Source organism: Leucopleurus acutus (assembly GCF_964270905.1).
Source record: "Leucopleurus acutus genome assembly, chromosome: 8".
Lineage (NCBI taxonomy): Eukaryota > Metazoa > Chordata > Mammalia > Artiodactyla > Delphinidae > Leucopleurus > Leucopleurus acutus.
The window spans coordinates 107,189,054-107,203,044 of NC_139151.1; the positions used below are offsets into that span (position 1 = coordinate 107,189,054).

The 13,991-nt window shown below is 54.6% G+C and overlaps 1 protein-coding gene across 1 annotated transcript; it reads left to right on the forward strand.

Annotated features, from left to right (window-relative positions):
* Positions 1–1,575: 1,575 nt before the first annotated feature.
* On the forward strand, positions 1,576–2,433 carry LOC309965534 (mas-related G-protein coupled receptor member G-like; the record flags this gene model as incomplete). Its single annotated transcript, XM_082845043.1, has 1 exon — positions 1,576–2,433. The coding sequence occupies one exon, from the start codon at positions 1,576–1,578 to the stop codon at positions 2,431–2,433; it is 858 nt and encodes a 285-aa protein (XP_082701169.1).
* Positions 2,434–13,991: the final 11,558 nt, after the last annotated feature.

Here is a 13,991-nt window from a genome sequence, read left to right on the forward strand (position 1 = left end):
CCTGGGCGGCAGTGTGCAGGCAAGAAGGCTTGGGGCCCCTGCACCAGACACCCCTGAGGACTTTCAGGCTCCCGTCGGACTGGGAGTTGGGGGCAAGGATGGGGAAGCAGGCTGGCGGGGTCAGTATTTAGAAGCCGGCGCTCTGGGTCCTCGTTTGAATGTACGGGCAGGTGTGCCTGTCCTGAGAGCTGTGAGGACGGCCTTCCTCCAGCCCTCCCTCCACCTCCACCTAACTCGGCCCTTCCACGTACCTCGGGGAGACTGAGGCTGGGGCATGGGGGGGCGGTCAATGCAGGGCCCCCGGGACACCAGAGTCCAGCTTGGCTCTCTGGGGCCCGAGACACCGTCACTGCGTGCCTGGCGAGGGGAAAGCCTGGAGGGGGTAAAGGCGAGAGACCTGCCCCTGCACCTCCCACCGGGGCACAAGGACAACCACAGAGAAGGGTGTCAGCAGGGGCGCACAGGCACAAGGCAGGGAGGCCCCAGGGGTCTGTGGGAGGCTCCAGGGTCTTAAAGGAGGCAGGACCTGGGTGAGTGGGGAGGGGGCGAGGGCGGTCCCTGCAGGGGCACAGCCCAGCGAAGGAGTGACTATGGGAAAAACTCAAGGTGTGCAGGTGGGCTCCCCGCCTCCACTGTGTCTCTGTGTCTCTATCTCTGTCTCTGTCTCCCTGACTCCTCACCCCAGAGACAGGGCCCTGATGGCCCCCCCACTGCATCTCTGAGGCTAAGAACAAAAGCCAGGTGGACCCCGGGGAGAGGGGCCCAGGGGAGGGAGAGGCTGCTCTGAGACCCTCCACTGCCTCTGCTTCCCTGTGACGGCGTCTCTCCCCTCGGACCAGAGCAGGGCTTGGCTTCTCGCAGGCAGCAAACACCTGTGTCAGTTTCTCCCCCAGAGGACCGGGGCCCCGCCACCAAGTCCACACACCTGCTGAGGCTTCAGAGCCGCACTCGGCACGACCCGCTGGCAGCGGGAGCCCCGGGTCGCATCCCTGCCCAGGCGGGAGAGCAGGGGAGGCTGGGCACGTCCCCCAGCCTTCCCTCATCTGCCCAACCGCCTACTGCCCCCACCAGGACATATGCACCCACCCTTGTCCACGGCAAGTGCAGGACAGAGTGTGCTCAGCAGACCCTCTGGGGCGGGGACCCAGCAGGAGTGTGGTCCTGGCCCTCCGGGGTGGGAGGGCCCCCGTGGAGTCCCTGAGTCGTGTCCTCATGAGAGCCCCCTTTGCCTGCAGATACCTGTCCAGCCATCGCTGACCTCTGCGACACGGCTACCGCGGTGTAGCCGTGTCAATCGATCTTTGCGCATTTAATCTAAACATCCAGCCGGGGGCAGGCCTGCCCACCCGGTCGGCCATCCTCATCTCCCTGTGTTGGGTGCATCCTACCTAATCTTCCTTTTACAAAGAGGTGATGAGGCCTGAAGGGTTGGGCACTGGCCGGGAAGGCGCCCCGGGCTGGCTGCATCTGTCCAGCTGCGCCGGGACGCCACCCGCCTTCCCGGGCGGTGATAACAACGGCAACGTCTGTGGCCTCCCTCCAGGGTCCTTCCCACCGGCCGCGGAGCCAGCCAGCATGTTCGGCCTCTGGGGGACCTTCACCGGCGTGGTTTTCTACCTCACTCTGGCTGTGGGCCTCGGGGGGCTGGCGGGGAACGGGCTGGTCCTCTGGCACCTGGGCTTCCACATCAAGAAGGGCCCCTTCTGTGTCTACATCCTCCATGTGGCCACCGTGGACTTCCTCTTCCTGGGCTGCCAGCTGGGCTTCTCGGCCGTCCAGGCGGCCCTGGGCTCCAAGGACAGCCTCTACTTTGCCGTCACCTTTGTTGCCTTCTCCGCGGGGCTCTGGCTGCTGGCCGCCTTCAGCGCCGAGCGCTGCCTCTCCGACATCTTCCCCGCCTGCTACCAGGGCTGCCGCCCCAGACACACGTCGGGCACCATCTGCGGCCTGCTGCGCGAGGGCGTGCGCCTGTCCACCTGCCCACGGTACCATGTGGCTAGCGTCACGTGGCTGATGTCCGTGGCCTGCGTGGCCTGCGTGGCCTGCGTGGCCTGCGTGGCCGGGCTTGCGCTCTTCGTCTGGGTGACGTGCTGCTCCCAGCGCCCGCGCCCTCGGTTCTATGGCATCTTCCTGGGCTCCGTATTCCTGCTCTTCTTCTGCGGCCTCCCCTACATCCTCTACTGGACCCTGCACCCCATCCTGAACCTCCTGCTGCCTGTGTTCCTCCCGCTGGCCACCCTCCTGGCCTGTGTCCCCTGCAGCACCGGGCCGCTCATCTACTTCGCGACGGGCCGGGAGCCGGGCAAGCGGGAGCCACTCCGGGTGGTCCTCCAGAGGGCCCTGGGGGAGGGGGCCCAGCTGGGGGCCGGGAGGCTGTCCCTGCCCATGGGCCGCATGTCAGGGCCGGCCAGGGTCCCCCCAACCCTTCACTAGACCCTCCAGGACCATGTGTCATCCCGGCCCCCCCAGCTCACTGGCCCTGGGGACCCAAGGGCCAGGGGCATCAGGAGACCCGTCGTCTTGACTCCCACATGCCCAGCCTGTGGAGTACAAGGAAGGCCTGAGGAGAAGGCCAGAGACACAGCAGCTAAGCGGGGAGTCCCCAGGACTGGGGCGAGGATGGGCACCCCAGCTCCCGCCTCCTTCCCCCCCTGCCACCAGCTGAGGGCTGGGGTGGAGGGGAGGCCGCCCCCCAAGGCCCACGTGGGCAGCTGGGCGGGGCCTGTCCTCGCTGAGGCCGTGCTGTGATCCTTCCACTATAGAGTTCTCCGGCTGCCTCACCCACAGGCTCCCAGCGCCCAGGTGACCCCTGCCCAGCAGTCTCCCCACCGGCCACCAGATGGCGCTGCTTCCTCACCAAACGCACCCATAAGTGTGCCCGCCAAAGCAGGCTCACTGCAGAGCCTGGCGCCAGCTGGGCCCTCCCCTGCCCCTTCCAGCCCTGTCGCCCGAACGGGGGTCCTGGACACCTGCTGCCTAGAGGGTGCTCTTGCCCCCAACCCCCGTCTCCAACTTCCCCTCCTCCCAGGAATCCTTTGCTCACTCATCACCCCCACCCATCCCTGCCCACTCCTTGCAGACCCTGCCCAGCCAGTGTTTGCACCACCCTCCTCCCACTCCCCTGGGCTTCCCTTGGGAGGGAAGGAAGGAAGGGAGGGAGGGAACTGCAGCCATTCCTTTTAGCTTTCAAAGAACAAATCATTGTATGTGTCTCTGATTTTTTAAAATAAATTTATTTATTTTTACTTTTCGCCGTGTTAGGTCTTCATTGCCGCACACGGGTTTTCTCTAGCTGTGGCGAGCGGGGACTACTCTTCACCGGGGTGCGCGGGCTTCTCACTGCAGCGGCTTCTCTTGCTGCAGAGCATGGGCTCTAGGCGCGCGGGCTTCAATAGATGTGGCACGTGGGCTCAGTAGTTGTGGCACACGGGCTTAGTTGTTCCGCAGCATGTGGGATCTTCCAGGACCAGGGCTCAAACCCGTGTCCCCTGCATTGGCAGGCAGATTCTTAACCACTACGCCACCAGGGAAGCCCTCTGATGATTTTTTTTTAAATGACAGTTCATAGTCATTGTCAAGACTTTCAAGTCCTACAGAAAATATTGAAAAGATAAATCAAAACTCTTTGGACCTAGAGGGAGACACTTTGGGCATAGAACCCTCCAGCTGTGTTTATTTTTCTAATAGAGACCCACAGAAATTTCAATTTTTACCAAAAAGAAAACATTCTATATATCCTATGTGAAACCTGTTACAATAAAGCATTTTATAACTCCAGGAGAATTGCTTTAAAAAGTCCTTTTTTCACTAGAAAATGTATGTGTTGCTTATTATGGGAACTTCAGAGAACATTAAGAAATGGAAAGAAGAAAGACTTACCTATAGCCCCCCAACCCGGAGACGCCTTTGCAGTTGTCCATCCTTCCCTGGGATGGGCAAGGTTCTGGCCAGTCCTGGTCGCCCTGCCTGGTCTCCCCAGACTGCCCTTAGGACTGGATGACTCCAGCCCAGGGAGGCCAGGGCTCTGGCAGCCTAAAGGCCATCCCGTTCGGCAGGTTCAGGAAGGTGGGTGAGGACCCCAGCCTTGGCTTTGGGGGGTAGGGTGCCGAGGGGGCATCCATTCGTGGGACCACTTCCTGCTGGACCCCAAGGAGGGGTGTGGCCTACTCCCTGGAACGCCTGGAAATGGGATGAGGGTGAGGCCAGCTTCAGTGGGGCCCCAGCATAAGCCCCGCCCTCCCAGCCCCAGGAAATAGCTGTGAGGCCCCCTGAGGGGCCATCCATCTGTGTGCTGCCACTGGGGACAGACGGTCAGCTGCCCCTGGGGCGCGTGATAAACAGCCCAGTCTAGACAGATGGGGAGTGCGGGACCTCTGGCCCTGGAACCCGCCGCTGGGGCGAGCGGGCGGCAGCCTGGGCCCAAAGAGCCAGCGTGTTCCCAGTCCTGGAGGAGTGATGGCCACCTGGAGGGACGGGGCTGTCGCAGGGCTGGGCTCCCATCCCACTGGCACCTCTCCAGCTTGGTGACCTCCGGCGAGTCACCGAATAGCGGGGAGCCGTGTCTGCAAAAGGAGAGGGAAGAGCATCTCCTTCCCGGGATGCAGAGGTAGGAGGCAGGCAGCCAGGCTGGCAGAGGGCGGTCAGTGCTGGGGCCCGTCCCCACCTTCAAGGCCAACCGCGTTGCGTCCCCCGTCTCTGCCTCCGTCTCAGGGCAGTCCTCCGGATGGCCCCAGCCCAGCCTCACCTCGGCACACCGCCTATGCTGCCTGCTGGCGTCACTGCTCCTGGCACATCCTGCTCGGCCATCAGGACCCGTCCTTGGGCCGGTCTGTTCTGTGACACCGGGAGCTCCCTGGCAGCGGGCGCCCTGCCCTCAGCTCCTCTGGTGCTCACCTGCCCTGGCTGAGCACCCAAGGGGACCCCCTTGCCCAGAGCGGCCTCCCACCCACCACGCACTGCATTTCCTGCACTCATGTTTGCACCCCTGTTAGTGTCCGTGTGTCTCATGGGAAGGTGGGCTCCTGGGGGGAGCTGTCTCCCTGGGCCGAGAACCGGAGGCCCGGGTGGAGGGGCCTGCCAAGTATTTGTGGAATGGATGGACCTGTGGTTGGGTGAACGGGTGATGGCGCGAAAGATGGGGTCAAGTGAATCAAGGGCATGGCCGAAGTGGAGCACCACCCAATGGACGCAGACCAGGTCTGTCCTGGGTCCTGGGACATTCCAGGCCAGCAGAGCCCTGACTACTGACCCGACACCTGAGAGGGGGGTGAAGAAGGGAGGGGATCTGCTCTCACGGCAGAGTCCAGCCACCACAGCCTGTCACCTACTCTTGGCCACACTCTCCCCTTTCAGCCAGCAAACCCCAACGGAGCCAGCTCAGGGCAGGCACTAGGCGGGAGCTCGAGGGAGGGTCGTGCCATGGTGTGGCCCCGGTCCCCAAGGAGCTCAGCGTCTGGAGAAGGGACAGACACATTGACACAATCCAAGGACGGCATGTGAAGAGGTTTAGGGAGGCACCTTCTGTCTCGACTCACCCTTGACAATCATTACCTGCCCCTTTTTACCCACACGTGTCCCAGTGTGGGTGACAAATCATCACATCCCCTTAGTGTTAGGGAAGCACAGAAGAGGGAGGGTCTCATGTCCCTCACTCAGAAAGCAGAGGAGGCTTCCTGGAGGAGGGGCTGTCTGCGCTGAACCTTACAAAGTAGTGTAAGGAAAGGACTGCCATCCGTTGGGGGCGGTCTGAAAGGCCCCAAACACGGGCACTTGCTGAGAAGAAAAGAAAGACGGGGGTCCCCAGAGGAGGCTGTGGCAGCTAGACCCCGGGATGGAAACAGGTGTGCACCAACACGGGACAGAGGACACCCCAGGGGGGCATGGGGCATGAGACACACATGTGACCTTCCTCCCGGGTCTGTATTTCCTGTGATTCATCACAAATAAAATGTAGACGGTGTGGACTTCCCTGGTGCCACAGTGGGTAGGAATCCGCCTGCCAGTACAGGAGACACGGGTTCAAGCCCTGGTCCGGGAAGATCCCACATGCCTCGGAGGAGCTAAGCCCGTGCACCACAACTACTGAGCCCACATGCCACAACTACTGAAGCCCACGCGCCTAGAGCCCGTGCTCTGCAACAAGAGAAGCCACTGTGATGGAAGCCCATGCGCCACAACTACTGAGCCCACACACCACATCTACAGAAGCCCAAGCGCTCTAGGGCCCATGTGCCACAACTACTGAGTCCATGTGCTGCAACTACTGAAGCCTGCACGCCTAGAGCCGGTGCTCCACAAGAGAAGCCACTGCAATGAGAAGCCCGCACGCCACAACGAAGAGTGGCCCCCGCTCACCGCAACTAGAGAAAGCCCACATGCAGCAACAAAGACCCAATGCAGCCAAATAAATAAATAATTATTTTTTTTTAAATGTAGATGGTGTGAAACAGAGGTCAAGTTTCAGCTGGTTTTTGTTTTCTTTTATTTTTTTTTCCATGTGGCTAACCAGTCATTCTAGTAATATTTGTTGAAAAGACTTCCCTTTTCCCATGAATAACATGGACACCTTTACTTTAAATCAGTTGACTGTATGTGGGGGGTCTATTTCTGGACTCTGTTCTGTGTTGGTCTATTTGTCCGTCCTTATACCAGCATCACACTGTCTTAATTACCAGCACTAAAGTATATCATGAAGTCAGGTGGTCTAAGTCCTACAATTTTTTATTTCTTCTTCAAGATTTGCATTTCTATATAAATTTTAGAATCAGCTTGACAATTTTTTCAAAAATCTACTGAAAATCTGACTCAGATTGCATTGAATCTATTCAGTTATTCTATAAAAAATTCATGGGGAACTGACATCTTAACAGTATGGAGTTTTTCCATTGATAAGCATGTTTAACCCCCATTTATTTCAGTCTCTGACTTCTGTCAGGTATTTTTTGTAGTTTTCAGCATAGGTATCTTGTTCATATTTCGGAAAGTTTACCCCTGGGTATTTGAGGTGTCTTGATGCTATGCAAAATTATCTTTTAACTTCATTTTCCAGTTGTTTGATCTTGCCTTTTTACAGGATTGAATAACTCTCCTGCCAACTTACTAAATTCGTTCTAATAGTCTTTTTGAAGTCTACTTAGTTTGTGTACTATGTACACAAACATGTCATTTGTAAATAGAGATCATTTTACTACTTCCTTTTATTTCCTTTTCTTCCCTTATTGCACAGGCTAAGACCTCTCATACAATGTTGAATAGAAATGGTAAAAATGGGGACGTCCCTCATGGTCCAGTGGTTAAGACTTCACCTTCCAGTGCAGGGGATGCAGGTTCTATCCCTGGTCGGGAGCTAAGATCCCACATACCTTGGGGTCGAAAAACCAAAACATAAAACAGAAGCAATATTGTAACAAATTCAGTAAAGACTTTAAAAATGGTCCACATAAAAAATAAATAAATAAATGGTAAAAATGGGCATCCCTGCCTTATTCCCAGTCTTACAGGGAAAAGTGTTCAATATTTCACCATTAAATATGATGTTATATGTAGGCTTTTTGTATATGCCCGTTATCATATTGACATAATTTCCATCTATTCCTAGTTTTCTTAGAGTTGGTTTTTTTTTTTTACTCATGCATGGGTATTAAACATTATCAAATCTTTTTCTTCACGTATTAAGATGACATATGGTTTTTCTCCTTTGGTCTGTTACTTTGTTGAATTACACTGATTCATTTTCCAGCGCTGACTTTGTAGTCCTTGGATAAACCTTGCTTGGCCATAGTAGATCAATTATCCTTTTTATATATTGATGGGTTTGATTTGCTAATCTTTTGATAATGGCATTTGCAGTTACATTCATGGGAGATGCTGTTCTCTAGCTTATTTTCTCATAATGCCCTTGTCCGTTTGGAGTATCAGTTATCCCCTGTTACTCTGTAAGAATTTGGAAAAGACCAGTACTCTTTCACCAGAGAAACCATCTTTTGTGGGAGGAGTGTAAACTACAATTTCAGTTTCTTTAAAAAATACAGGGCTACCTAGAGTCTCTTTTTCTTCTTGCATCGGTTTTAGAAAGTCTCATTTTTCAGGGAATTTTTCCACTTCACCATTTGAATTTAGCTTAAATGTGAATGAGCCATCTTGGAGGCCAGCCCCCGTCAAGACATCAGATGACCACAGCTGTGATCAAAATCTTGATTTCAAGACCCTGAGCCAGAACTACCCCAGATAGGTCACTCCCCACTTCTTGACTTACAGAAGCTATGAGATAATAAAAGTTTATTGTTTTAAGTTGCTAAATGTTAGAGTAAGTTATGAAGCGATAGATTACTAATACAATCACGGAATGTTCCTCTTTGTCTCTGGTGATAGTTCATGCCTTGAGGTCTACTTTATTCGAAGGTAATAGTTAGCTGCCCTGACTATCTTGCGATTATTGTTTACATGTCATATTTTTTCATTCTTTTCTTTCAGTCCATTTGCATCTTTTAAGTGTGTCTCTTGTAAACAGCATATTATTGGGTAGTATTTTTTTTTAATCCAATGGGAGCTCCCAAGGAATTGAGGGGTATTTGCACACACATTTGGGGGGGCTCTCCTCTCTGTGTATCTCTCTGTTCTCGGATTTTCTCCTTCAATTTCCAGTCCCTCTGGCAGCCCCAAATTCCAAACTCTGTCTTCCATCTCAGTAAGACTGACCACTTTCTGCCCGCCCCCAAACTTCAACGCACCACCGGAGAAAAGCTGGATAGATGTGGAGCTCACCAATTTGTCTCCTTCCCCCCGGGATCATGTGGTAGGCTGAATAATGCCCCCAAAGATGTCTACACCCTTTATAATAATAACACTCCATATGAAAGCGTAGGTTGCCAGACAGATTTTTTTTTTGGAATGATACGACCATAAGCTGCCTACAAGAGACACACTTTAGATTCAAAGGCACAAATAGTCTAAATGTAAAATGATATAAAATGCAAACAATAACCAGAAGAGAGCAGGGGTGGCTACACTAATACCAGACAACACAGACTTTAAGTAAAAAATTGTTACTAGAGGTAAACCAGGACATTTTTTTTGGATGACGAAAGGATCAGCCCATCAAAAAAACACAACACCTATAAACACCTGTGCTTGTGGTATGCTGAAAATGCCCCGTAAAAGATATCCATGCCCTAATCCATGTGACCTGTGAGTGTTCCCTTGTATGACAAAAGGGACTTTGCAGGTGTTATCAAATGAAACATCTTGAGGTGAGGAGATTGCCCTGGATTGTCCAGGTAGGCCCAATGTAATCAGAAGGGTCCTTATAAAAGGGAGACAGGAAGACCAGAGAAGGTATGGCGAGCAGAAGGAAGACACAGGGAAGCAAAGTCAGAGAAAGAGAAGATGCTACGCCAGTGGCTGTGAGTATGGAGGAGCGGACCACAGGCCAAGGAACACAGGTGCCCCTAGAAGCTGGAAAAGGTAGGAACAGATTCCCCCTGGAGCCCACAGACGAGTACAGCCCAGCATTTTAGACTTCCACCCTCCAGAACTATAGGCTCTATAATTCATAATAAAGTTATTAATTAACTAATTCATTAATTGCCTCAAAATTGTAAGAAGTTCTGTTCCTTTAAGCCACCAAGGTCATGCTCATTTGTCAGAGCAGTGAAGAGAAACTAATCCCGATTGCGTCCCTCCAATTTCTGCCTGCATTTATCTACTCTCCTCTGTCTTCCAACAGTCGCTTTTTGGTTTTAAATTTATTTATTTAATTTATTTTTATTTTTGGCTGCGTTGGGTCTTCATTGCTGCACGTGGGCTTTTCCCTAATCATGGCGAGCGGGGTCTTCTCTTGTTGCGGAGCATGGGCTCTAGGAGCGCAGGCTCAGTAGTTGTGGTGCGTGGGCTCAGTTGTTGTGGCGCATGGGCTTAGTTGCTCCGTGGCACGTGGGATCTTCCCAGCTCAAGGATCAAACCTGTATCCTCTGCATTGGCAGTTTCTGATTATTGGAAGCAGTAGGGTTCGTCTGATTTCAGCTACTCTTCCAGCTCCCTCATTGTACACACTTTTTTTAATGAAAAGAATAAGGATAACTCTGAATTCCAAAACATGTATGTCCCCAAGGGTTGGGGGCCCACACCCATCTCCTGGGGCTGCATGAGGATTAAATGAGGTGACTCACTGCACAGAGAGCACGTTACATGAGGTTTGGCATAAATCATGCCTCCAGCGATGTTAATGTCTTTGTAGGTTCAGACGGCCATAACAAGAACACCCCACCCTGGGCGGCTTATATAACAGAAATGCATTTTTCACAGTCTGGAGGCTAGAAGTCCAAGATCAAGGTGCTGACATGGTAGGGCGAGGGTGAGAGCCCTCTTCCTGGTTTGCAGATGGTGCCTTCTCTCTGTCCTCACACAGCAGAGAGAGATGTCTCTCCCTGCCCCTTCTTATAAGGACACTAATCCCATCACGGGGCCCCACCCCCATGACCTAATCACCTCCCAAAGGCCTACCTCCCAATACCATGCCATTGGGGGTCAGAGCTTCAAAGTATGAATCCAGTTCAGAGGAGCTGGTTATGGTCAGAAGAATGAAAAAGGGCAGGACCCGGGCCCATGACTTACGGGTGAATCAGCTGGACTTAGCAATAGACTAAACAGGGCTGCAGCGTCGGTTTCCTCCTCCCGTGGGACGCTTGTGGGTGAGCATACAGTTCTCCCAGGGGAGGAGTCTCCCGGGGCTGTCATCACCTCCCAGCAGGGCTTTTGTCCCTTCAGGCATGGAGTCTGCAGCCCTCAGCTCTGTGCCCCCTCAGCCTGCAGGCCGCAGGGGCTGAGAGTTTGCAGAGTGAGTGGATGCTTCCTGGACCTCCAGGAAAACTGCTCTGAAGTCCAGGGAGGCCCTCAGCCTGTCTGCCTTCCCTCTCTGCCCTCGTGCAGTGCCCTGACATCCCACTTGCAGGCTGACCTTTGCTAGCCAGAGCTTCCGGGGGCCCGTCTGTCCACATGATCACCCTCCAGCAGCCCCCAGTGCCAAGGCGGGGGCTTTGAGGGGAGACCAAACTCACCGTGTGGAGCTGCTGACAAGGATGTTTCACAGCCTCAGACAGCCCTGCTTGGCCTGAGAGCTCATCAGACACCACACAGGGCAGGCCCTCAGTGGTCATCCCTGGGCCGGAGGTCAGCCACTGGGGACCCAAGAGCCTGAGGTCAGGTACCTTTGCTGGCATTCACAAGGGTTAAGTCTGAATTCGTTTCCAGCACTTAACAATTGGGAAATTTCTCATCAAAATCCAAATTTCTAGCCTCTCCTAAATGTCAGAGACTGGCAAACCTCACCCACATTGCCCCCGGCCCACAAGGGAGGGGTGGGGAGGGGCCCGCCTCCTGGAGTCCCCTTCTCCACTGTCACCCTGAGACCAGGCCACACCGCTACATCACACTGTTGTTTCCTAGGTTGAAGAGGAAAGTGAATGGGTCTTTTTGCTCCCGTTTTTAGTGAAATGTGGGGAAAGACAGACCCAGGGAGCCCCCCTTTTTGAGAAAAATGGGAGGGAGCTCGTTTCCTTGCGGACGCGACGAACATTCTTTTGTGTATAATGTGCAACAAAACGTATGTTATTGAACCCCCTGCAAGGGTAAGATTCCCCCCTCCCCCCGCCCAGATGGGACCCCGTCATTCTGGTGTTGGAGAGAGGGAGGCCCAGGCAAAGGGGGGCTGTCCCCAGTCCCCCAACTGGGCCACGGCAGAGCCGGGCCTCCTCTGACAGGTGTGTGGGCACATCTGTGACGCTGGTGCCCAGGCCCTGGGAGCCGCGATGAGGACCCTCGTGTCTCAGCCCCACAGGGCCTGCGGACGGGGCGGGCGCAGGCCCGTGAGAGATGGTGTCCCAGGCCCCCAGCCCACCCTCCTGCAGACAGGCGTGCGCACCCTCCAGCAAGGGGGCGGCAGGTGGCCTGCGCCAGGCTAATGTCCTGGAAGGATGGGCTGCAGGCGGAGGGACGGTGGCTGCAGAGACACCGATGAAGGACATTTGGTGGCTTCCCGCGGGGAGCCAGGCCCCGGCTGGACAGAGAGACCAGGGAGCCAGGAGCAGACAGACGGAGCAAGGCCTCAGGGCAGTCGTCCTCCTCATTAGCTTCTCGGTAGGAGACCTCTCTATACCTGCGCGCAGAGTGAAGGGCAACCCCTCACAGGGCAGTCTTTCTGGAGAGGATCTGAGGGGTTAACTCCCTGCTCCAAAATACTGCCTCCACCTTCCCCACAGGGCCTGAAATTCCACCCTTAGCGTCACAATTTGGGGGTAAAGGGGGATAAACTGATTTGCCAAATTAGAGAGGGAAACAGCAGAGTGGAGATCGGCTCCCAGGGCAGGGCAGGGACCACGGCTGGCCAGAAAATGTGGAGTGGAGAGAGCAGCTTTTCAAGGTTACATATGGCCCCCACTGTCGGGCTGAGAGGAAGTAGGAGACCCACTAGGCCTCCAGGAGAGCCCAGGGTCAGAGATGCCACCTCATGTCAGGTGCCTGGCACAGCACTTGTTTCTATTGTTTTATTATGTCATCATCATCACCATCACCATCATCACCACCATTAGCACCATCATCACTGCCATCACCACCACCACCATTATCATCATCACCATCACCATCATCACCACCACCATCACCATCATCACCACCACCATCACCATCATCACCACCATTAGCATCAACATCACCATCATCACCACCATCACCATCACCACCATCATCACCATCATCACCACCATTAGCATCGTCACCATCATCACTGCCATCACCACCACCACCATTATCATCATCACCATCACCATCACCATCATCACCGCCATCACCATCACCACCACTAACATCACCATCATCATCACCATCATCACCACCACCATCACCACCATCAACATCACCATCATTAGCATCGTCACCATCATCACTGCCATCACCACCACCACCATTATCTTCATCACCATCATCACCATCACCAGCACCATCATCACCACCATCACCACCACCACCATTATCATCATCATCATTACCACCAACATCACCATCATCGCCATCATCACCACCATCACCACCACCACCATTATCATCATCACCATCATCGCCATCACTCCTCCTCCTCCTCCTCAAGGCACCCCCAGCTCCCTACCAAGGACAGAGGAAGGCAGGAGGAAGAGAGCCAGCCCTCACCTCCTCCATGCTCCACATCTCAGTTCACAGCCTGCCCTACACCCACCTCCACGCTCCTCGCTCCCCCCGCAGCCCCATGCACACTCAGCTTCCTCCATCGGACAGGTCCCCAGGTTCCCCTGATGTGACCTCATCAGTCTCTAAATTGTAGCCTGAAACCAGCCTCCTCTGCAGGTATATGCACCTGTTTGCAAGCTCGGGTGAGCATGGGCGTCGGGAGCTATGTTTCTCACTCGGCACTGCCTGTATTGGGCCCGGGCCTGCTAGGTGCTTGGTAAACACTGAATAGAAGAGATTGGGGAGGGCATGTGAGAGGAGGGAGGGAGGGAGGGAGGAACTGATACTTGAAGAACAGATCAAATTTTCACCGGGTCGCAAAAAGATCTGGGTCCCAGGGAAAGCCTTGGATAATCTGCAAAATTCTGATGGTTTGGGTGAGCTTGGACACGGACGCGGCTGCTCTGCTCTGGTCCAGCCCGGGAGCAGTGGTCCCATCCCAGCCCCTCAAACCTGCTGGGGCTGCACCCTCTCCCTTGGGAGGGTGATGTCAGTGATGGTCCCATACCCCACTTTGTGACTGTGACACCTGAAAATGGACAGGACGAGCATCTCTGAGGAGGGACAGTGCTGCCTCGTGTCTGTCTGGGAGTCGAGTTGTCACGAGGCTGGGTAGGGCATGGGCTGCCCACCCCTGCTCCTGTGATGCCAGGGATCCTGCAGACCACCCTGGAGCAGCCCCCCTGCCCCCCGCTGCACCAGCATCCACCAGAGAATCTTCCCCTGGGGTCCCAGCA